This window comes from Coloeus monedula (genome assembly GCF_965178545.1).
Source record: "Coloeus monedula genome assembly, chromosome: 5".
Lineage (NCBI taxonomy): Eukaryota > Metazoa > Chordata > Aves > Passeriformes > Corvidae > Coloeus > Coloeus monedula.
In genome coordinates this window covers 58465652-58491631 of record NC_138785.1, presented here as the reverse complement: position 1 = coordinate 58491631, position 25980 = coordinate 58465652, and the positions used below count along the sequence as shown (strand labels likewise).

At 36.2% G+C, this 25980-nt stretch overlaps 1 protein-coding gene across 2 annotated transcripts in view; it reads left to right on the top strand.

Moving 5' to 3' along the window:
- The window catches only part of SLIT2 (slit guidance ligand 2), a gene marked incomplete at both ends in the record, with an annotated part of 259444 nt that overhangs the window by 157900 nt on the left and 75564 nt on the right, over positions 1–25980 (top strand). For both annotated transcript variants that reach the window (XM_082281842.1, XM_082281841.1), the window contains 4 exons: positions 816–887; positions 4800–4871; positions 7591–7754; positions 10146–10284. In XM_082281842.1, the coding sequence (XP_082137968.1) occupies positions 816–887; positions 4800–4871; positions 7591–7754; positions 10146–10284 (447 nt within the window). The remainder of the gene's footprint in view (positions 1–815; positions 888–4799; positions 4872–7590; positions 7755–10145; positions 10285–25980) is intronic.

The following is a 25980-nucleotide window of genomic DNA, read 5'->3' as shown; positions in this document are numbered from 1 at the left end:
CTAAATTTTTCATATCTTAATACTTAAGGATTAATAATGTATGGGATGGATTGCTGAGTTTTATGTCTAGAATTCAAGTGCTCCATTACAACATACTGTCTGCATATAATTGCAGACAGCACAAAGTCCGTAGAAAACCAGATACTGAAGGTTACAGCAGAAACACTACTTTCATTTGGAGCAGAATTAAAGGAGATAAGTAAACAAGTCTGGAAATGCCTCAGACACTGTTATTTCTACATGTAGGCATATTCCAGGAGGTAATTATTCTAAAGCCCCCGCATGCCTGGGGGTAACACCTCCCACCCGCTCCAGGCATGCACACACGCAGGGAGACCCCTAAAACTCGTGTCTGTCCCTGGTCTCTGCCGCGGCGGGTGGAATTAACATGCAGCTGGGCTGCTCTGATAAATGGATTCTGTTAGGTCACCGAGGGGATGCGTGTGACATTAAGTGATTTACCGTCCTTTACCTTAATGAAATTGTTTCAGCAAGATGACGCTGAGAGCTTTTAATGGATAGCTTTTCTTGATGTAATGAAATTGCATTCCTTTGGCATTTAATATAAGGTGCAGTTATTATTTACTGGAGCTTTCCCAGTGCTGCTGTTTTGCGCAGACAGTTGAGAACAAAAAGGGATTTCTGTGGCAGCGTGCAGGCCAGCGCCGTGCGACAGCCTCGAGCGGGCGGCAGGGATGGCCAGAGCCTTTCTGTTCGCATGGCCTGGCTCTGCCACCCCTTCGGGAGGCTTCCCTTACACCTCTCCTTGCCAGCGTGCCTCTCCCTTACAAATGCCTTCCTAATCTGTTTAACAGGCAACTGGATTACAACCAGATCAGCTGTATTGAAGATGGGGCATTTAGGGCTCTGCGTGACCTGGAAGTGCTGTAAGTATTCCTTGTATCTCTTACTTGTAGCAAGAGCTCAGCATCTGGGGAGTACTAATGTAGAAGCTTATCTGCAAGCTGCAGCCTGGTGTCAGGATGGTCTAGTGAAAAGATATCTTAAAATAATCCACTGCAATGTGCTATAAAATGGTAAGAAGATATGGAGAGGCAGAGATACTCCTTTACTCTCCAAGACAGCCATTAAACATAATAATAATAATAATAATAAAAAAAGCCACTGGCAGATACTGTAAGAAAAGAATATATTTCATTTTAAAATGGGGGAGGGCAGCAGTATTAATGAACCCAATTAATTTTGTAAATTATCCATTACTGTTGATGTGCTGAACGTTTTCAGGATTGCTTTTGTTGTATACTCAACATCAATTTGATCTTTCACACTCAGTGTAAGGAGCAATATGCTATATCTATTTGACAATCTGGATGTTTTCAAAGAGGCACTTTCTAGCAAACACTACTGCTATATGTTAAAGATATTTATCATGTCCATGTTAATGGCTTCCTTTTAAAACATTTTAAGTTTTATGTGCATAAATACATTTGTATGTGTAGGAAAATCTTTTTTTGTGTCACAGAAGATTATTGTTGCAACTCTTCTTTGCATACTTTTTTTTTCACTTTCTTCAAGTGGCTATCAGTGAGGTTAAAGGTAACAAAATTATCATCTGAGAATAGTTATTGTAATGAGCAAAGTGCCTTAGTTCTCAAAGAATCTGAGGCACAGGACACAGGACACATTCCTGAAATACTTGCTCTGTCAGTCAAAATGACACTGTTTTTTCTGGATTTTCTTCATTAAGAGAAGTGAAAGAATTTGTGTGTAAGTGAGTTACTTCATGTTAATTTGAATCACACCTGATAAATCACAACTTGAGGAGGGTGAGGAAGGTTTTGTTGTGTTTGGGTTTTTGAGGTTTTTTTAAATATTCTGAAGAACAGAAGCTTCTCTGGCAATAGCTAGTGTCTACATGTCTAAGAAACCGAAGAGTATGTGAGTAGCTGGTGGTAAAAGTTTTTTATTATTAAACACTAGTTGGTTTTACTTGTGAGTGAATGAAACTGGCAGCCAAATTTGATATTTTTTTACTTTGCAATCACATAATAACAAGCCTGTTGTTAACTCTCTGGTATAAAGCCATGTAAAATATAGTGTAGGTTCAATACTACATCTAATTGTTAAGTTGATGATTAGTTGTCCATCAGTAAATGTGATGTTCTCTGAGATTTTTACATTTGGAACTCATATATGTGGCAGAATATTTTTTCCAGTAATGGTTTAATCTACTTATTATGGTTTGGTTTTGTTTTGTTTTGTTTTGTTAATATGAGCCTTTCTTTACAAGTGCAAGGGTTACATATTTATTAAAGAAGAAAAAGAAATGAAATGTTTTCTGCATTTTTTAATGCTTGCAATTTTAGTGTTCTTAAAAGGTCATCCTTGCAGTTGAGGTCAGGAGTAGAATTTTTACACTGATTTCAATGAGTGGAAAAAAGAAGGAAGAAGCCTCTGAAATAATAGCCTGCTGAAAAGTAGATAGAATTTTTGTGAATGAATATACATAGTCTATTAGCATTGTTCAAATATACAACTAAATGTTTGCTATTTTGATTTATGTTATGTGATAAAAATAATGTACAGATTCATGGCTTTTTAAGAAGTTGAGATAGGTATTCCAAACAGAACTGAAGATTTTGTATCTAATTAAGCTTCCTTTACAATATGGCTTAAAGAATGTAAGATGTGTAGATCAGACCATACTGTATATACACTGAGTAGCAAATAAGGCTATGCATATCGTTTTCATTTGGAGTCACTTATTCTAACTAAGCACAGACAGTGGATATTACTTCAAACTTCAAGTTTGAGGTAAAGCTTTTAAATAGGTTGTAATCCTGTTTAGTGACAATTTGAAACACTTACCAAAGTAACAAGTCTTTATATCTTGGTTAAATAACTGTAGAATTTTAGAGGCTGTTAAAGATACAAAATAGGCTGAATATTCCTCCCCATGAATTTCTGTGAAATTTTAGCTTTCCTTTGTCTTTTTTTTTTTTTTTTTTTTTTTTTTTTTTAATGGGAAATCTGCTGTATTTGGGAAACAGACTATGAGAAAAATATAATGCTGACATGTTAAAAAAAAGGAAAGTGTCTACAAAATAGAAAAAAAAAGTCAGTCATCAAATTCTTTGCTATAGTATGTAACACTTCGGTAAAAGTATTGAGCCAAATTTTTTTAATTACATCTCTGTAATGAAATCAAGCATTTTTATCATTACAGAGAAATAGCTATAAAAATCATTTAATTCCTTATGTATTCCTTACATCTATTCCTATTTTTAATTTTTTTACTCTTGCAAAAATAAATTAATAGCTCATATATACAAAATAGCAAGGCAAACATCAAGCAGTCAAAATTGGAAATTAAAACATTTGTAGATTTGCCTTCTCTTAACAGCTGTGGAAATATGGACTCATTTCCCTCCCCTTCATTGATAAGATAAGATTTTAAAATCTTGTACGAAGTTATGCAGGAAGAACTGTGGGAGCCATCATTTACCATGTGAACATTGTAAGAAAACTCTGCCACAATTTACTGACATTTATTCATTAAGACACCTTTTGTGCATGGCCATTTTTTGTTGTTTCATTTTTGTTATGTTTTGAAAAGGGCCACAATTCCCCTATTTATTTGTTTCGTTTTGGTTTTTTTTATCTTTTTATCAATTATTCTTCTCTCTGTTTATGTATCCCTAAGAACCCACAGGGGAGATCCCTTATGCACAGCGAAGGAAAGATTTTGTACATGGAATGAGTAAGCACACAAAGGTAAAATGCAGCACATTGCACCAGTAAATAATTGCTTGGTTAATGTGGAGATATATAGCCTGATCCTGGTCAGGGTGCTGTGAATTTACCTTTCTGTGTTTCAAGATCAGACAGTACTTAAAAATGTGTTCAAAATAGGTACAAATTACGGGTTTTGCTTTAAAAAAACAAAAGGAAAAAGGAAAATGCTTTCTGTTTCAAAAGTGAGAATAGATTTTTTCAGTGGAGTTATTTATTACTGTTTTAGTTACATAGAGCTCATTCTCCGTTCTGCTCAAATGAGTAATCTTTAAGTCAAATCTGTCAATTCTGTTGCTTGCTTCCTTTTTCTGGAGTAAAGCTTGTTTGCATTTTATTTGCAGCCTAAAGACAATATTTAACTGCAAGTTAATTCATAAAGTTTCTGATTCTTTACAAGCTACACTTACTGAGTATAACGGGCCTGTGTAGCCAAGAATTGGCTAAGATTTGTTTCTAGTTCCTATCTCAATTTCCCAACACCTTGTCTAAAATTTAAATTGCTAGTTTGTTAAAGTGTTATAATTCCTGACTCCTTCTATCATATTGGAAACTCCCCCATTGTTCATGCAGCTCTGGATCATTTATAGCAACTCATTCCATATAAAACCTAAGTGCAGTCCATTTTGTTTTCCTAAAATTCTTGGGAAAAACCATTCAGATCTTGTATTATCTGTCAAAAAACAGACTCTCAGAAGCTAGAAAGAGAAATCAGCATCCTAGAACCATCCTAGAACCAAGACATTTTCTCCAAGGACTCTGTTTTTTACCTCAGGATGTCAAGTTTGGCTTGAATGCCATAGATGTTATCAATATGGTGGAAGTTCCTTTTGAGTGAATCATAGGCTAATGCGACCTCTTACTTAGGACTGGTAATGGTGGTATTTTGTTAGGGATTCAACAAGGAGGAAAAATACAACTAAAAATATGGGGTTTTTCCTGATACCCATCCTTAAAAGCAGTACCCCATGACTTTCATTAGCTGTGCCTTTTTTAAATGTGACAAAACTCTTAACATGTTAATGTGCTTCTTCTTGGCTTTGCAGCACTCTCAACAATAACAACATCACTCGACTGTCTGTGGCAAGTTTCAACCATATGCCCAAACTCAGAACATTGTGAGTAGTCCCACTGAAACTGGCTGCCCTTTTTATCAGTTCAATATTTTATTTTTACCTCTATTAAGTTTTGTCAGGGATCTATAGATACATATACAGGCAAAGCAAGCATAAGCTCAAATAAAAAATATTGATGTCTCATGAGGTTGACGAGCGTGAAGTCTCTGTGTGCGTCTATGGAAGCTAATTCTGAAATGTAAACCTAACAAGTGACCCCAAAGCTATACTTGGGGCTCAGGAGATAAAGAAGCAGTTGTATCCTTTTCCATCAACTTTTTTAGGATATGAGATGAATAAGTCTATAAAAACGGTTTCGTGCCCTCTTCCCAAATGGTATTCCACAGTGCTGTATTCAGTCACAGAAAAGCTTCACCTTCTAACAAAAAAAAAGATGAAGGCAGGGGGAATTCTTTTTACATATTACAGCTATATGGAGAAATAAATTGATGTTTTTTGAAAGTCAAAAATTTGTTTTACTTTCAGCTATTGAATGGGTCACATTTCATTTAGGAACATTGGAGATTCTTTGATTGATTGTCAGACGTGATAAATGGGAAATCTTTATGCTTTTATTACCATACTGCTAGCAGACCTAATTAAACTAAACTGGCTTGCCAACATTCTTTGTAACATAAAATTATAGCATCATCCAGTAGTGCTATTATAATTAAAGTTGTGTCAGCATTTACAATAAGGTCCTCATTTTTAGAGGTTACGACTTTCACAGAGGAACACTTCAGGCTTCTAAAACAAAGCAAAGGGAAAAGAATATGTATGCAAGTCATACAGGCTGGAATTATGTTTTGGTATATTTATACTGACTACAAATAAATCTAGATCCTGTTGACTAGCAAAACCAGGTTTAGTCCAGAGACTCACTTTCAAACAGATTTTCCAGTGAAGTGGGAATTAAAAATGAATGGGATGTTTCTATCAGAGCCCAAAAGTAGCTGTTAGTGTTAAAAAACTACTTTTACAAAAAAACCTGTCTAGTTTCTTTTACCCATGCTGGGTTGCATAACTGTTCTGAAATCAGTAGGACTGTTCATCCAGGTTAACGTATGACATGTCACTGAAGAAACTTCACACAGGTGAGCAGTTCTGTTGCTTTCATAACAGAATTGCAACTATTCTTGCTTGGACAAATATGAGAGTACTTAAATAATGCTGACCATGGGCTTTTGGTGACTTCAGCTAGATTTTGATAATAGAATTTCATTCTGTTCTTGCAGGCCTGAGTCTTGAAAATGTGCATTCTGTACTTCTTTCAAACTTTCAAATATAGTTTCTCTTTTGAACCATAAAATACAGTTAATCAAATTAGCTATATTTATGTTTTCTTTGTTTAGGATATTTCATTTTCTGAAAATATATTTTAGAAACAAAATAAACTGGACACACATTGTCCTGGATTATAGCTGTAACATTGCTTTTGCAGTCAGAATATGCTTGTTTAACTGTATTGATTTCAGTGGCATTAGTTCTGATTTGCAATGGTGTTCTTGCCTACAGCTGGCCACAGATTGCACTGAATGAGTGTGCTGTTTTGTGAGCTGTATTTGCAAAGCACCCACACAAGAATTAGTACAGGAAAATATATTGCCTTTGATTTCTAGTCAGTTATGGGGGGGAAAAATTGTTAGTTAATATTTTAGTTTATGTTGGTTACACATTTCATGTTGCTTTGCAGATTTATTTTCTAATGGATTAATTAGACTCTTTGTCTACATTCTGAATTTCCTGCACTTCCTTTCCAGTTATTTAGTTAGGGCTGAGTACATCAGCTAAAAAGGACCAAAATGGCATTTCCCTGTTATAGATGATTCTGAGTAACTATTTGATTTATAGCTATGGACATCCTTTTTGGTAGTTTAAGAAAATGTAAGAGCCAGAGTCATTTACCTGATTTAGTGAATACATTTGTCTGATATTTTATCAATGGCAAAGTGCTTTTTGCCACTTGGCAAGGAGCCATGGTCTTGTGTCAGATCACACCAACAAAGAGACAACTTTCTTAATTCCATCACTTGCTTCCATTTGGTCTTTTAATTTCAGGCATTGCTTAAAACATAGATGCCTAGCAGCCAAAAGCAGCCAATCCCACTTTCTGCTATTAAACAACTAGAGAGGAAATCAGAAAAGAGATGTGAAAGAAGGTGCTTTATACTGAGTTATTACTCTATCTTTTTCAGCAGAAAATGAGTATGACCTGTTAAAGGGATCTTTCAGGCTGTTTCTATAGAGACTAATAATGGCCAGACTTACAGATATATCTAATTGGAAACCAAATCTTTTATTAACCCTTTTTTGCTGACATTATATTACCACTCTAGGGCATTTTCTTGAGACATTTTTGTCTTATTCACTATTGTTACAGATCTGGATGGAAGAGTCCCATGTCAGCTTTCAAGCTTTTGTATATTTACTTCTTTCTTTTAGGCAAGAACCAAGAAACTACAGAAAAGTTAATTTATTAAGAAACCTTCTTTTTTCTTCCAGTTAATTAGACCACAAATAAAACGTGATTTTGCTGCTTGTATAGTTTTATCTAATAACTTGTAACTCCCAGACTTTCAGTGAAATATGTAAAAAGTTCCTCCTTAACAATTCTATTACTAAATTGGAATAGTTGCTTGCTGAAGGGAGGGCTGGGCAAGCCGGCTGCTTTTCTGTTTGTCCTTCCTAATGGGAAGGTGTTGCCATGTTCTGTTCCTTGCAGCCGCCTTCACTCCAACAACCTGTACTGCGATTGCCACCTGGCCTGGCTGTCGGACTGGCTGCGGCAGCGGCCGCGGGTCGGGCTCTACACGCAGTGCATGGGGCCCTCGCACCTCCGCGGCCACAACGTCGCCGAGGTCCAGAAGCGCGAGTTTGTCTGCAGCGGTAAGAGAAACTGGCTCGCCCACCGAGGCCCGCCTGAACCACGCTGCTGACAGCTCAGGGGTGGCTGCTAGCACTGCATGTTGGCTGTTGTTAGCTCTTGCCTAATCCAAGCATGAATGCTTATTAAGAAAAACCTAATCATTTTTATTGGTATTTGTGGGGGTGCTCCTGTCCTTTCAAATTTTGTGTAAATATTGCATTGACATAGATTTTATAAACTTCTAAAAGTATAGTTGTGGGGGAGAGGTACAGGAAATGAAATAAAATGTGTACTGTTTGAGAATATAAAGCCATTAGTAGTAAGGAATTTTTTTTTTTTAACTTTACAGGTATATACTTGTTGTTATTTTCTGACTTTTAAGTACTATTTTGAATTCCTAAGTAACTTTCTGAATTTTATTGTTATGCTTTAATACATCAGGTTATTTTTTATATGAAATAATGAAATGACTAACAGTTCATTACTAATCACATTTTCTCTATTCAATTTTTTTTCCTTATTTGTATCTTCTAGATGAGGAAGAAGGCAAGTTTATCTTTCTTATTTAAACATTTTTACACTCAGATGGAAAATCTTCTGTAAATTTTGTCTACTATTTCAAGTTTTGCCAAGAACATTAAAAACCAGCTTCAATATTGCTGTCTTTTCAGTGGTTCAGCAGGGTTTCTCCTACTGGTTGATTTTCTGCAAACTCCCAGAAGCCTATTGCCAAATATGCCAAATTTCGCACAGATCCATGTTTTAAAAAGAGTTTTGTGGAGAGCACAGTGTTCTGTCCTTATTAAATAGCCTCTGACATCGAAGTGTGAGGCACTGCCACCTTCACACAGCAAATGCTAACAGTATTCTTGCCACTAATTCTGCTTTTATGTACATTTAAAAGGCTTCCTAACAAGATAATTTCATATATCTTACATGTAAATGTTATGGCTGCAGAGCCTGGGTGTCAAGAACAGTTTTATAACTTGATCATTATAATGCTGATTATTAGGAAGGGGAATAACCATATTTTCTCCCTGAATCACTGTATTTTTGTTCAATAAAGGTAGGTGAAACATTTCCTTCCTGATAGTATAAAAAGAGTAGTGTGTGTTATTAGATTTGGCAGCTGTTTGTACTTTTGTAACACAAACATAAATGTGAAATCAAGTTATTATATTATAAAAGTCTGTCTCATACAATTGTAGAATGGTTTGCCTTGGAAGGGACCTTAAAGATCATCTACTTCCAATTCCCCTGCCATGGCCAGGGACACCTTCCACCAGACAGGCTTGCTCAAAGCCCCTTCCAACCTGGCCTCAAAATCTTTTCAGCAATTTAGAACTTGGACAGTTGTTATATGAAGTTTTAAATGGGAATAGCGCTGGCTGCAACTTACATTATCAGTGTACCCTTCCTATATTAATATATGACATTAAATACTGTGAGAGAGATCTTAAGTTAAATTGTGGTTTCATAGTAAAGAAGTTGTTTCTTTTTTTCCTTGAGAATTTCAAAACAGTCTCTAGCTTTTCCTCACTTAATGAAAAAAGAAAGAAAAGGCTGTTGTGCCTTTCCCATCCCTTTATGTCTTTCTGTACCATTACAAAACAACTGTTCTGTATCATTAAATTGATAGAAGAATGTGTGCATTATGTATTTTAAAATGTGCAATCTATCTGTTTGCAGGAAAATATAATACAGTTTTTACTTTCTAAAACATACCTAAATATGAAATTATTAAGTTTAAATGCAATATAAAATGTTGAGTTTAACATACAGCACTAAGAAATCAGGAGGGAACTCATGTAAATTAGCCACCCAAGTTAGAAAGAATGGTAGATTGTGGGAGGAAGAAGTCTGATGAGCTAAAACAGAGTAAGTGAAAGTCAAAACTTCTATGTATTTTTGTGTGACTGAATGAAAACATCATGAAATGAACGAAGACTCCAAAATTGTCTATAAGCAATACATAGCTGAAGGACCATATTCAAATAAGTATTGACAGACCAGAACAAAACTGGCAGGTCACCTTCAGTGCTTGTAGCAAAGTTCATTAGTTTCTCTTGACATGCATTTTTTAATACTATACAACATTCTGAAAACTAGATAAATCAGTAATTAGTTTTTAACAACATGCAATAAATAAAATATACCTGAAAAATGGATCACACTTAGTCTTCTTAAACGAGATGATATTGAATGGTTATTGCCAAGAAGTTGAAAAATTATGTAGTGCTGGCCCAATAGTTGAGAACTTGTCTTTCACCTCTCTGGGTTGTATCAACATGTTACTATTAACTGTGTGTTTAAATTAGTGCAGTTTGAAAGCACTGATAGGCTACAATGTTTATTTTAGAAGTTCTGCCTTAAATTTAGCAAAAAGTGAAATGTTGTGTTTTCTTTCGCAGGTCACCAGTCCTTTATGGCTCCATCCTGCAGTGTCTTGCACTGCCCTACTGCATGCACCTGTAGTAACAACATTGTGGACTGTCGTGGGAAAGGCCTTACTGAGATCCCAACGAACCTTCCAGAAACCATTACTGAAATGTGCGTAATCTGACATTTTTCCATTAACTTACAGAAAACATTTTTTTCTTGTGTATTAGTTTTTTGTTATTTGTATAAATTCATGCCTTATATAGGGTAGGAATTTTGGTATATACCTTCAACTTCAGATGTAAAAAAGAATATGTGGGTGTATGATAGCATTTAAGGCCTTTATGCTATCTTATGAGTTATTTTTGTTATGTTCTGCTCATATTTCATGAGTAAACTGCATTCTGAATTGGTTTAAAAATAGTTTGGGAATCTTGCTCTTCTGTAAGTGAATGGCTTTTCCCTGCAGACTCTAAAGCCTGTTGCTTTCAGGTTTGCTTTCTGTGCTAGTTTGGAGTGAGATCGTTTTCTGCATAGTAGCTGGTATGATGCCATGTTCTGGATTTGAGAATAGTGTTGATAATTCAGAGATGTTTTTATAACTGCTGAGCAGTGCTTACACAGAACCAAGGCTTTTCTGCTCCTCGCCCAACTCCACCAGAGGAGGCTGGGCTGCACAGTGAGTTGGGAGGGGACCCAGCTGGGACAGCTGACCCCAACTGACCCAAGGGATATTCTACACCATATGGCATCATGCTCAGCATATAAAGCCAGGGAAAGAAGCAAGGGTGAGAGGTTCAGAGTGATGGCGTTTGTCTTCCCAAGACAGTGTTACAATGACAGAGACCTGCTCTCCTGGAGATGGCTGAACACCTGCCTGCCTTTGGGAAGTGGCAAATGAATTCTGTGCTTTGCTTTTTTGCATGGAGCTTTTGCTTTACCTATTAAACTGTCTCTGTCTTAGCCCATGAGTTTTCACAGTTTTAACCTTCTGATTCTCTCCCCCATCCTATTGTGGGGGGGAGTGAGTGAGCAGCTTTGTGAGGCTTAGTTGCCAGTTGGGGTTAAACTGTGCCACTCACCTTTAGTCACTTTATTCATCAGACTTGCTACTAGAGAGGCGTATCTTTGCGTGAAAGATCAGCAATCTGTACCACCAATAATAAGTGTTCTGCTTAAAGCAGTATCCTCAGAGGGTAATCTGAGAAGGCAAGAGTAAAATGTAGTCATTGTGTTAATGCCACATATCTGTGTACAGAAGAGCATGAACACTGGTAGTGTCCTGTGACATGTCATATGCAGAGTACTACCATGTCCTGACTGTAGAGCAGAGTCATAGCAAGGGTGCTATAGGGCCCACAGTCTCCAAAAGCAATGTGGCTGAGAGGTTGTGTGGGCACAGCAGGAAAGTTACTGCTGCATTGTTGTCTGTGCAGGTGAGCAGCAAAAGTAAAAGGTGAGCTTGCTAACAAGATGGGTAGGGGAACAGCAACATGAAGATCTCTCTTTTCTGGGATCGGCAGGGGCAGTGTTTTGGAACGGAAGCTGGGAGTTCCCTCCAGGGAAATAGTGGCAAAGTAGCTGTGACAACAGCCTGGTTAGTGGAGTCTGGCTAGAAGTAAATGAGTTGGAGAAAATTTTCAGAATAAAAAGCTTGTGAGTATTTTGATGATACAAGACGATCTTGAATGCTTAAATCTAGGGCTCCACAATGAGATTTTAATTGGCTTGTTAATATCTGACCTGTGGTTTTGAACATTACAGGGTTGGAACTACCCTGGTTTCTTCTTAGGATGTGAATAATAATCACATCTGTCAGTTCATTATTACTGTTGTTAATACTGACCTGGCTGACCCCACATGAACCAATACAGTCATTCAGCTGTATAGTACAAACAATTTTACCTTTCACCACTCTCAAAAAAATCCCTCTGCTTCCAAATAAAGTGACTCCTTCATAAAATCCACTCACAGTGGCCAGGAAGAACTGTTTACTTAATAAACTGTATATCAACATTTTTACTTGCATATATGCATATATGTGCATAGAGGAGGAAAAATATTGCAAGAAAGAAGTAGGGAATATATGTCACATATTCCTCACTATATTTCTGGTGCTAACCACTGGAGCTAACCAATGATTACAGACACTGAAGACTGACTTTTTTTCCACTATACTTTTCTTAGATATGTAAGAAATGCTCTTGAGTTTTAGGCATGGAATGTTAGGTTTTTTAGCAGCTTATTGTCCTGGAAGGTAAAAGTAACCATGTCACACCACCTTCAGTATACATTTAACAGATTATAGGCATTTAACAGATTGCAAACTGATGCTCAATGTTTCCTGCTAGGCTAGGCATCATTCAGTTTCCAGAGTGAGGTTTTTCACATTTTGAGATCCATAATCCATTAAAATATAGAGATATGTGTGCTCATATAAATATGTACAGTGTATGTAGTCCATACTGACACAGTGTAAACTATATGTTATCTCTCTCTACTGTATCTAGTTCATAGGTTCTGGCTAAATAAAATGCAGATCACAGTATTTTGCTCAGGAGGGGTAGAAGATACAGAACATTAAAAAATCAAATTTTAGTAATCATCACACACAGTGAATGTTGGTGTGGTGACAGAACTGAACTTCAGTGATAGGTTTTGAGTGACTCAGAAAGAAGAATATGATACAAGATATGATTTGAGCCAGTGGTAGGCTGACCTTATCATAGAGAGAATAACACTTCCCTGTTGAGTGGAAGGTAAGGAGAGAAAAGTGCAGGAAGGAGGGAGGGAGGGAGGGCGGAAGGAAGGAATTCGGAAGGAAGGAAGGAAGGAATTCGGAAGGAAGGAAGGAAGGAAATGTTCTGAAATTGAGGGATAAACTGACTGAGTGGAAGAATTAGAGGATCTTGTAAGTATTTGATGAGAATCACAGGATTGTTTCTGCTTCCTTGTCAGTACGTTGAAGAGGAGATAAATTTTGACAATAAATATATTTTGCTGGTTATATGGAGAAAGCTTTATGCTATGCTTATTGCTTTAATGTGAAGAAAACATTTAGTGATAGTTGTCTTATGATTCTCATGGGTGGGAGGTGTATTTAGCTTCATAGCATCAAAGAGAATGAGAGAGAGAGAAGAGGTTGGAAAATGGGTGGTTTGTGGAGTGAAAAAGGTTTTACCAATAACGAAGTGAGGGAAATCTGAGACTCTGGATTAAACTAGCACTCCACCCTGGCCAGTGGCCCACATCAGTTGTCCCTAAAGAATATTTTGGAAACAGAAATTTACAACTTCAGAAATAAAATACCAGTAGCATAAGTATTTTCTTTGCTCCCAATATGTGTTGGGGTTGCTCTGAAACTTGAAAATTTGCATAGCTTTCAGGGAAAAAAAGGGTTTTCTTTTAAATATCCGGTCTGCTTTAAACCCTACTATGTTTAAATCTTCATGTTAAGATACTAATTTTGGAGGAGGGAGTTGTGCTCAAACTCTTCCAGTTTAAAATACAGTTTTTTAAAGTTTCATTAATGTTCCTTTGTCTTTGTAGTGGGAAGAAAAATGCAGTCAGATACATAATTTGCCTTGTCACCTTCTATTTTGCATGCCATCTTCATTCACCTCTTCTCTGATGTTCTAACTCCATTCAATCTTTTTTGATGCCATTCTCTGAAATACTTGTTTTGTAATTTTTTTTTACCTTCAATGACCGGAGTTGAATACAATATTCCAGATGACAGTGAATCATTAGGTTTTTATTAACAGAATTTTAGTTTTCTTTCATTTGCCTTTTGCAACCTAATACTCACTTGCATTATTTAACTGCCAGTACATGTTGCACCATGTACTAGCCCTGCAGAGTCCTAGGCTTATTTTTCAGTTGTTACGATTTTGTCAGGAACAAGAAGTTGGTAAAAGTAATCCTATTATCCCATCCACAGACATTTCTAGCATTGAATCAGGTTGTATGTCACGTTTTAAAGCTGCTCTATGAAAGACTTCAGTCCTCTCTGCTTTTAACTAAATTTAACATGCTGGAAGATTGTGACATTCCAGTATTGTTATCATACAATAAGAAGTATTTTAAAGCTTCACTTTTAAAGAAGTCCTCTGCAACTGTTGCTTATAGCAATCCCTTGAGATTAGTTTGAAAGGAATGATTGTATCCCACAAAATAATCTGTTTTTTCAATTATTTCTTAGGCGATAATGTTGTCAGTATGCCAAGATGGTAGCTGACAGTAAATACTTGAAGAGATGAGCCCATGCTGTCATGGCAGCATTAGGAATACTGGGTAGTTGCTGAGCACAAGGCAGAAGGGTACAGTGAGCACTGCTTTTCCACCACCACTACGCAGTTCCCACACACATGGCTTCATTACCTTAATCACCATTTTAAGCACATGCTTTGGCAGGAGCTCCCCAGTTCTCAGTGAGAGGGGGAAAGAGAATTGTGCTGGCTCCCTGTTGTTTTCTGAAGGATGTACAGGCTTTAACAGCCAAATTATTATTTATTCACTCGTCTTTGTAATACTACCAGATTCCTGTGCACACTGCAAGAAAATTAGGATTATACTTCTAATTTACCTACACCAATTATTGTCCAATCTTTTCAGTACTTTTCCTATTTTGTCAATCTTTTACTGCATTTTCATCTGAACATTTTATACTTTATTGACAGGAACATTAGAAAAATCCACAATACTTTCAAATTCCCTTGCTCTGAACAAGTTTCTCTGCCCTCTCTCCCCTGCTTATGAGCGGTGTTTGAAGAATCCAGTGCTGAGTACCACCAGCCTGTTATATTGTGCTTCATCCAACTTCATGGTACACAAACTCCTCTGGTGCTTACACCTTTCCATCCTTTTGTCTTTTCTTTATTGTATCTCATATGAATAATATTTTCCTGTGCAGCTGACATTAAACTTTATTGTCAAACCTCCTTTACAGAGGTATTTAAAATCTGACAACTTATTTTTGTGAGATTTTGTTTTTCCATCTGTATCTGCCTCTTACTTATTTGTTCTTATATGGAGAGCAGGTTATTTTTAATAAGAATATAATCCATATTTACTTTTAAAAGATCTGTAATTCCATTATTTTTTTTCTTGAGTTTATTTTGAAGTTTGTCTTCAACACATGCTCACGGTTTTGTGATTTTTTGCCAAGTTCTCTGCCTGTTTCTTCCATTCTTTCTCTCAGTGGAAACCTTGACCTCAATCAACTTCTCAGTACCCTATGAAACACTGATTTCTTAACTTTGTTTAAAAAAAAAATGTTGTCTGATATGTTTCTGCACAAGAACACTTTGAATTCATTACAGTCCGTCTGGGGCAATATTGTATAAAGCCAAGTGGTATTACTAATGTTGCTATTCTCTATCCTTTTGATAAATACCATGAAATTGTAGGTTTAAAGTGTATATTTCATGTTGACAATTGTATGCTTGTTTTTTTTGCCCTAGGGGGTTGATAAATTAGCTTGTATCTAAATAGTGTGTTAAATAAAGAACCTTTAAATGGAATATTGAATTTCTTAAGTATTATACACTGGCAGTTTCAATTGAGTAAAATTTTGCACGTTGAAGCTCTGAATTAGCTCTCTGTGGAAAAGTGCAAGAAAAGGCTTTCTGTTTAGTCTAACACTGATGCTGTGACTTTACATTGCCTTGATAGCCCTACTGTCTCAGAATGCTGTTTTAAGACATTAGGAACTGTCCTTTCAGGCTGATGGCTACCTCTGTAGCAGAGCTGGCAGGGAGAGCATGTGCTTGCACTGCACTGCAGCTTCCCTGTCTCTTGAGTTTGGTGTGATAGCCTAAACCACTAAGAAAAACAGTATAGCACTGGAAGCTGAAGTGGTTGAGGAATGAGCAGGCGTTCTGTGATGGCGGGAGCAGGAGGAGGCAGAGCCAGTTGCCAAAATGCTGTTTCATTCCAGTGTAGTTGGATTTACTGGTGACTGTCAGGGTGTTGCTGAGACGATTTTGTCATACTCTCTGCCTGACTTCTCAATTGGTACAGAAGTCAGTTGGCTGGAAGCAGCGATTCCCACTGCATGAAGGCAGTCAGCAGGCAGTGCATTGTCTGCCAAGTGCCTCTTGGGAAGATGCTTTCAGAAACAGGACTGCTTATCTCCAAGTAGCTGCCAGTGAAAATGGAAGGAGAATAAAACCTGTGGTGTCCTCTATTTTTCCCTTCTGTTTGATAAAGCTTCAGCAAAATTAAGTATTCCGCATCTCAGTAAATATAATTCTTAATCTGTATTGACTTAGTACAATTGCATCTGTACCAGTTACACCCTTTCTGCAAAATTAATCCTTACTTTATTATCTAAATAAACTCACAGCCAAATTAGAATACCTAAACTTTTCAGGATTTATCCAATCAATGTGATAATATTTGAGAAAGAAATAGTTCATATTCCATTTGTATTTTAAAAACATTTGGAAATATTTTGTTGAGCACCAAAACTCCTCCAGTTTTAGTGCACCTATGAATTCTACAGTAAACACAACAATTAAAAGGGTGCACAGATGTACCTTTGCCACTGGTTCAAATGAATAGATTTCATACCATGAGTGACCTGCAGGAAACATTTCAGGAACTTAAAATATTTCCCATAGACCTGTTATTTTAATGTTGGTATTGTAACATTGTGAGGCAAAATACAGTGGCCATAAATAATACAAATAGTCTTCCAACTTTTGTTATTTTGTATGCCTTACTTTAGCCTTTTTTCATAGACTTAAGCAAAGCTTGGTACATTATTCATTAATTCATCTCAAACATCATAATTTGAGTTGGTGTAGATTTTTTTGTTTAAACCCCTCTCCTTTTACAGAAATTTTTAGGGGATGCCCCTTCATTGGCATGTTCAGTCTCTTAGACATAAGCAGCTTAAGTGGCCTAACGCACCTAGTGCTCTCCTCCTTTGTCATGGAGTTCATGTATTAAAGGCATTAAATGTCATTCTTAAGGTTCAAAACTATTACTTTAATTGGTGCTAGAAATTACAGCCTTTCTAATGGCAATAGCATTTATCAGCCTCTATGCAGGCATTCCTTCCATATTTTAGTTTTTCGTCACTGTTAATCTCTTTTCATTTGGTTCAATTTCAGGATTCACCTTCTGAAAATTCTTTGAATGATCGGCAGAAATAATTCTGGTCCCCTTCAAATAGAGACTTTTTTTTGGCATGTGTTCAAACAGACTGTGAGAAACTGTACAAATAGCAACCCAGCAGCAATTCTATTAATTGTACTGGTACCTTTTCTCAGAATGGTGTGACAGGCCCTTATTTCAAAGGAGGCCAAAAAGCCATTAATGAGCTAGACCTGACTTTGTGAACTGCTGCTCTTATATTCTTTTGGTTTTGTTTTCTCTTCCATGGCTCAACCTGTCAAAGTGGTTCTAAACTTCTTTCCTTACTGTAATATTATGCATAAACAAAAGTAAATAGACCTGCAATAAGTGTTTCTAAGGGGTGGGGGAGGGGGAAGGGGGGGAAAGGAGTACCTGTGCTGATGTCCATAAATTTGTACAAGTGATTATTTAAGCAAAAAGAAATGGAATTAAATTGATTGTTCCTTCACTTTTTTATATTAAAAAAAATTGTTAGTCAAAGGAAGGACTTAATTAAATTCTTCTTTTTCAGAAGGGTAACAGTCACTACAATGGCGTTTTGGGGAGGAGGAAGGTTTGCTGGAGGAAAGGGTGACTGCAGGGTTGCCACTGTTAAAAAAGGAACAGTTGTATAGATAATTCTAGTCTTTGTAATGGGCAGAAAAGACCCTAAACCACATAATTTGTGAAATGAAAAAACATATCAGAGTCAGGAATTTTAACAGTTCAGCTTCACAATCCAGTGTACTGAAAAGCCCCTGACTTCTTATTACTATGGCTTTCAGGATAAAGTTTTTGTTTCATGTGAATGGAGCTTTATAATGTTTGAATGCCAAAAGTAGAAACTGTACAGTTGTTCCATGACAACATTATTTACATTTTCCATGAGTTTCCTAATTTTTTCTCTTAGTCTTGTCTTATCTTGCCATCCTGATTTCTGGCTATTTTTCTTGATGTTTTCATCTTCCTGTATCTCATTTTTCCTTATACTTTGTTTTCATAAGTCTGTTGATTAATGATTGTGTGTTATGCCAAGCACTCAACTACATTTTTGTGAGTTGTGTTTGAAATTAAGCAGGATTAAAAGCTCCTGAGATTGCTTCTCACAGTAACACTCAGATTATATTAAAGGAGAAGGGGGAAAAAAGGAAGTGAAAGGAGAGAAAAAAGAAAAAGAAGAGGAAAAGAGATCTGACAGAACTGATTTTGACAAATGGACTTAACCAAGATAAAGTGGTCTGCTCACACTGCAGACACTGGGAAAGTGCTTTGCATACATGAGGAATTTTATTTGGGTACTGGGAGCTCTGTGTCTGTATCTTTCCCAGTGACAGTTGGCATGTGTACAGTTTCGCCATTTCTGTTGTCTTTTAATATTAATCCTTAGATAAAAGGCCAAAGTACAGTCTTAAATAAGTCGCAATTGAACAGAGAGACTATTCTATCAAGATGCAAAGGTACTTGTAAGGATGGCCCTTTACAGAGAAAAGTCACCTGGGGAGGGTTTAGGAATGTTTATTGAAGACAGTTTAAAGACTCTCATAGCAGGAAAATTCTGAAATGTCAGTGATAAGGCAGCTTTCTCTGTTTTTAGCAGTTCAAAGCATGATTTGGCTGTCTATGTAGCACGACAGAAATGAGAGCAAACCCTGTATCTTTGCAGATTGAAAGGAATGAGGAATACTGTGGAGAGGATGCATTAAGTTACAAGACATTAAATTGGTGATTGGTTTTCCGTGTTAGGTTTGTGTTTGCTTTTTAGTTTAAATCAAAACATCAGTCTTCTTAGGACTTAGAATCTTCGTTCATATATGTGATTTACCTCTTAAACAGTTGAGCCATCAGCAAGAATCTTGCACATCCAGTGAGATTCTAGAAGGGTTTTTCCAAGTTGTTTCTATATATACATATGTTTATATAGTCATTGCTCTTTACACTGTATTGCTTTTTAGCAGTTTGCAAGAATCCTCTATAACTGTGTCTTCTGTTTTTGAGAAAATATATGTTAACTTTCTGATGTTACCTGAAATAGCTAAATCTCTTTGGTCTCACTATAAAATGTTTCAAAATAATTTAATCATTCTTATGGCTCTTTTTGCAACTTCTGTGTTTTGTCAAAATCTTTTCTTAATTGCTCTCGTAACAAATGCTGACAGCTGTGCCACACTCCAAAGGTGCTTTTAATCTTAGATTTTATTTTCACACGTGGCTCTTCACTTGCAGTTGTCAAGTGAAAAGATGATGTCTACTTATGGATAAAAAATTAAATTAATTGTTATAGCATTCATTTGCTTATGAATACTGATACATACTTTGGTCAGTAGGAAGCCAGAAAACTGTCAGGTTTTGAATTTTCAGAAATTGCTGGATTAAAATAAAGTGTCTTAAAAGATACATAAGTAACTAAATGCCCCTTAAATTCATATGGTCTGGCTAATATTTTCTCAGCTCTTATTCTAACACTCCAAACTTTTGAGCAACTTCATATCGCTGTCCTGATATTAAAATTAACTTTTCTTATATTCTTAACTTCTCTTCAACTGTACTTCATGTGTCCTTTTCCTCAAACCTTTTCTTATCGTCTTCCCTTCCCAAAGGTTTCTAAGACCAGTGTTTTCAAGATCAGTCCTGGCTAATGCATTGGACCAGATAAGCAGATTTACACCATTGGACTATGGAGACATAGTGAATTTTTAGTGAAATCTAGAACTTTTGCTTCTGTTTTTGATAAAATTTAATGCATTTTTATGTCCAAAAGCTTATATCAAATAATAATAGTACATAATCTTCAGATGCAATATTATTAGTTATAATGTATTGCTTACATGCTTGTTCATGAAAATTCATGAGTACAGCTTTACATATGGAGGAGGACCAAAAAGGTTCCTAATGAAATGAAAATATCTGCTGCAAAATAGCTGACATGAAACGAAAATTTTAGTATCAATATACACTGACTGAAGTTTTCCATGTTCTGCATGATAATTTAAAAAATGTCCCTTACCCTCTCTAGTTGGCTAAATATCTCAAATAAGGCCATAAACATTGAAAATCTTTTCATGAAAATAAAAATAATACTATACTATAATTTTACTAGAAAGGTTTTATGATTTGCTACTCACTGATCTCTGTTTAGACTGTTCATCTGTCAATGATACAGTTTTCTTGCTGTGCTTTTCTGTGATCTTGGGTAGGTCATTATTTTTTAGTTAAAGCAGAGTTTATGCCCATTGCAATATAAAATTGCTTTGTGTGCTTAATCAAAAATTTAGAAATTTGCTAAAATCTAAACATCTTTTATATGATATATGCATAAAAACACAGAATAACTACATGTAAATAACAAAAAATGCATTATCCATAATGCAGAGTATTGAATAAAGGTTCAGCAAATTAAAATGAGGTAAAGAAATCTGTGGAGGTATTAACATCTTCACCCTAATATATTTAATTTACCAATGCAGATTTCACTGAATTACCTGTGACTTATATTTGGCATTCCTATCTTAATATTTCTTGGGCAAAACTTAAACCATATTCCATTGGCCTACTTCAAAAATAGATGATTTTGCTACTTGGATAGCTAATCCTTCCTGCTTAACACACACAAGAGAAATGATTTGTCATGCTCTTACTCAAATATCTTCCTAATCTGAAAATTACTGTAAATCGTGTGCCTTTGTGCTTTTTACAAAACAGGAAAACCAGCTTTTTCATTTGAGTTGTCAGATGGTTTTGTACGTATAACATCTAATCTGTTCTTTATTAGCATGTGTTCTATGCTGCCATTGTTCACATCTTTGGCTTTCTTCATACCCTTGTGTCCTATCTTGAAAACTAATTAAATTCAGACAACAGGATAATTTCAGGAGTCAAGAGAACATAGAGACACAGAACACAACAACCAGACAAGAAACACATGAAACCAGTGCTGGTTTCAAGACACAAGCAGTAGGTACTGGCCAGCATGAACACCATTCCACCTCTTGGGGGTTTGTGCAATTTTCTCGTGGGTGTTAAGTAGAAGAGGCACCTTGATGGACCTCTCTGTTGCTGCCAAGGGAAAGAAAATAACTCAAGCATGGAATAAATGAATATTTTATACATTGTGAAGGGAAGCTGGAGAAGGCCCATGTCACTTTTCCAGAAAAACCCTCTTAGATCTCTGACAGCTGTGCCACACTCCAAAGGTGTTGTTAATCTTAGATTTTATTTTTACACATGGCTCTTCACTTTCCTCAGCAATTATGGGAGTGAAGTAATTTCAAAAGAAACTATGGATACTGACTTCTCGGTAGTTTGTGCTTTGTTATCATTCAAATGTTTCTTCATCAATTACGTTTCTAAATACATGCTAAAGTAAGCAACCACATATTCTCAGTTTAAAAACTTCTATTTTTATGGCACATTTGTAGTGTGAAACCACATATTGTTTAGAAGGTAAACTCCTGTCACACTGTTGGTCTCACACAGTGGAGGGATTTTCAAGGTAGTGTTTCTGCTCTTTTAGAACAGGTGGACAGATCCATACTTGTGATCAGTCAAGACTGTAGCAGGATTTTATCTACTTTTTTGCGAATTTAAAACACTTATCTGAACAGCTTGACTAGGTTTGGTAGTATAAGAACTCTCATCAAAAATGGGCTAATTAGAGAGACTAACTTGACTCTGGGCTAATTGCACTGGAGCCACACTGACAGAAGCCAAAGTGCTAACCAAATAATTCTTTAACAAGCGGTGTATTTTGCTATAGGCTGAATCTGTAACAATGGAGAGATGTCAAGCCCATCATCATTAGTGATGCTCTAGAGTTCAGAGCATGAGATGGCCCTTTCTGTAACGAAATGCAGGTTTGAGACCTGCTTTTGAGTAAATTCAATGAATTGTTTAATAGCTTTAGAATGACAATTCTTGTTACTTCTTCATGTAATGCAGCTGAGGGAGTCATCTGTCATTTAAAATCAATCCCCTGAGGAAATATTTGATAGAACAATTAGACTGGATGTTAACAGTTTGGCAAGCTTTAGGGCAACATTGACAGTGATTCTTTATATACAAATATTTAGGAAACTGTCAAATGGATTTATTAATACACAGAATTAGATTCTGAAAGTAAGAAATGCAAGTAATCTAATCATTCAAAATACATCTTTTGTTTTGTTAGATGTGGATGATATCACAGATTTCAACAGAATTCTGCTGCTGCTAAAGCTAGGAGTGACATTTAGTGGATTTAAGCACTCTAGAGGCACAGTTGTGGAGAGAGAAAAAAGGTACTTTGTTTAATAGCCTCGAGGATTCCTCCAGCAAGGGAGATCATTACTGTTTCCTTATTTTAAAAACAAACAAACAAAAAAAACCCAGAATCTGGCAGATGTTGCACGTGATGAGAGATGTGTTGGCTGTATATTGCAGTTCTTCAGATTCAGGAGCTGCACTCAATCCCATCATTGAAATCTATTTTTTGGGTTTTTGACAGCTGTTTTTGCCATTTAGTTTAAAAGCAGATGGGGAAAATGCAAAGAAGAGCTGTCAATTTTATTACCATGTATAATCAGCATCTGTGCAATACATCAGACTCATTGCACAGCTTGTACTTTGTAGTAAAATTCTTTTGGGATTTCTTGACAACCTTCTTGCAAGACTTTTTGTAAATTAGTAGATAGTGGAATTAAAAGTATAGATTAATTAACTGCTAAAGGTACTACTCTGTCATCCATATTTACTTAATCAAGATGTTATGTTCTGATTGTTTAATTATAAAATATATGTCTAATTTGCTCCTCCATATTCAAATTCATGTTTTCTTAAGCAACATGTTTTGTTTTATTTTAGTATTACAAAATACTTTTTATATATCTCTGATCCCTTTACATGCATTTAGGTGCAGCACGTCTTGGTGTGTATTTTTTTACCATTCTCTACTGGGAGGACTTAGTATCTTGTACCCCATCTGTATGATTTAAAGTAAAAATGATTCTGTAGACAACAGGGTGTTCTTCATTCCCAGTCTGCACTCTTTCCTGGTGCAGCAGTCGCTCACAGAAATGACTTTTTATAGTGGGAAAATAAGCTAGTTTAAAAGTGTCAGTATAAATAAGCATGTTGTCTGTCTCTGTAAGTGCGGAAGTAGTAATCAGTAATGGTGTGCTGCAGGCTTATAGTACAGAACAGCATCCTCCTGGAAAGTGTCAAGTGATTTACATGTCACAGGGCTCTCTGGGGACCGTGTGGGAAGAATCTGTCTACTGGCTGGGGACCTACTTTGATTTGATTTGATTAGGTTGGAAGTCACAACTGCAGAAGCACCTTTGTTTCTTAGAATAGTAAGTGGTTGTGCATTACAGTGTCTGCAGTGATAAGCAGAGGGGAAAGATTTCCAAAGAGAAATGTTCTCAGTACATTTCCTAGATAGGAGAAATTAGGGAGTAGTCTTCAAAAAAAGTTTCAACCAGTTTGGTAGAATTAACAGACAATAAAACACTTATATATCAATGCAGAACTTCTTTGAAGTGAAACACTAAAAGGAGACAGAGACTTAATTAATTAAAAGCATTAATTAGCGTTTGTGTTGTGATGGGCAGAGTATTTTCTTTACATGAGGCAATGCAAGCTTTGATGAAGAATGTACTTAACTGTCTTCCTCCATTAGCTTACCTTACTAAATATGCTACTAAAATTGACTGTGACTTTTGAAAAAGAAAACACCAAGGCACTGTTTATGATACATACATGTTCATTTATAAGGAAGAATGACTTCTGGAATGACTTTGAAAGAAGTTGTGAACAAAATTTAATACAAATTTCATGGAAAAATACTGACTCAAGCTTTTTTTTTTTTTTTGTTCTTTGGTGATAAAATGCTATTTCTGGCCAAGTCATTTGCAAGCACTTAATGGCTGACTTTTTCAGTAACAGATAACTACAACCCAGCCTATTCTAGAATTTGAAATATTTCATTAATATAGGGCATTAATATAAAGGAGTTTTTAATTACTATGGTTTTTATCAGTAGAATGCAAATTTCCTTTAGCTATTAGTCTATCTGTACTTTGTAACTCTGGAATATATCTAATTAGATTTTCTCTGGAATAGTGGATGCAAATTTATACTCTGTGAAATTCAGCTGATTCTATGAAGATAAAGCAGAAAATCAGAGGATAACAAAGCTTGAAAATGTGGATTTGATTTGCTCTCTTTGCAGACAAAGTGGAGTATAAAAGATTTTTCTTCTGTATTTATATAATCTTATTCTTCCCTTTTTATGTTAATCTCATTTTCTAAAATGTGATGTCTTTCAGTTCCTACACTTTGGCATAAGAAAAGACATATTTAGATGATCCTACTATAACAAATCCTTTATCCAGAAGAGCTTGTAAATATATCCCAGCACTGCACATTTTGTCTGCTAGAATATAAATGTCTCACTAAAAGGAAATATTAGGTAAAGTTGACATAAAGTTCATTTTCATATCCATCAGTGAATTGGTACTAGAACTGCTGGAAAATTAGCTCTCAGAAATATGTTGCAGCAAGACTTCTCCAAGTTTTGGACCCATGTAATTTGTAGCCAAATTGGACAAAAGTAAATGAAAGCTGCTATTCCATCTTCTCTTGAAAAATGGCCTACATGGATCCTGTAAGGTACTTCAGTTTATAGAATTAATATATATTTTTAATTAAGAGAGTAAACTGGAAAATGCATTGTGTCTTTATTTAATGCTAGCCCTCGAGTTACATGCCTTATCTCTACCTAGTTAAGATCATTATATGTTTAAAGATACATGAATGTAGGCTGGAGCCCCTCCAGCACTAGTGCAGATACTAGTAACTCCAGTTACAAATCTCTATGTCATGGACTAATAAGCAGCTTTTATAAATGACAGCCTCATGTGGGAGCATTGTTTCTGCAATATCTCTTTCCCATATACCCAGAGACATTTTTCCCCACAGTCTCTCTCTCTCTCTCTGGCAATTCAAGACCTCCTCTGTATTATGGCCTAGTCCTTCCCTGTCCTTTTTTACCCACCCCTCGCCCCTGGCTCCCTTCCAGTCCTCTGCATATGCCCTATGTATGTGCCTGTGCAAGATATTCTTTGGCTGGTTTTTAGAGCTCCACATCTGATAAATGTCAGGTTAGGCTATCCCTGGTGGTTAGGCAGTTGCTTGCTGCCTAGTAGAGTGTTTAACAGGTATGGATGGTTGGCAACCGTGCTCTTCATGGCTGGGTTAATTTGGTTTCTCAACTCCTTCCACTTGCTAAAATGAGGAAGTTTTATTACCTGGAGAGTTTATCTCTCCCTGATTTAGCCATCTGAGTAGAAAACTATCTTAGGTGATAAACATGCCAAATCTTTATTTTCTGGGAAAACTAAGCTAAAATTTTAATGTAAGGACAGAAAATACTCGGGTGTGGCCTAATTTGGTGTTGGCCTTTAACTTCAGCAAGTTTTTACTTATTCAGGTGTTTGCCTCCTGCATCTAGCCAAGTGTATAGGAGAGAAGTGACCTTGTTGCTTTGTATCCTGGCCAGCACCCCTAGTCTGATGCGAAATGTGTTTCATGGATCCAAAAGGCTCAGCCAAGGCAGAGTATGAATGAGAATCATGTTTATGGAAAAGATTTCAGTCTTGTGCCATGGGATTCCCTTCCGTGTTTAAAATATACCTGAAATCTATAGCAAGGTGACAACATTTCCCTAGAAAGAGCTAAAACAGTTGTGATGAAGTGAGATTTTCTTTGTGT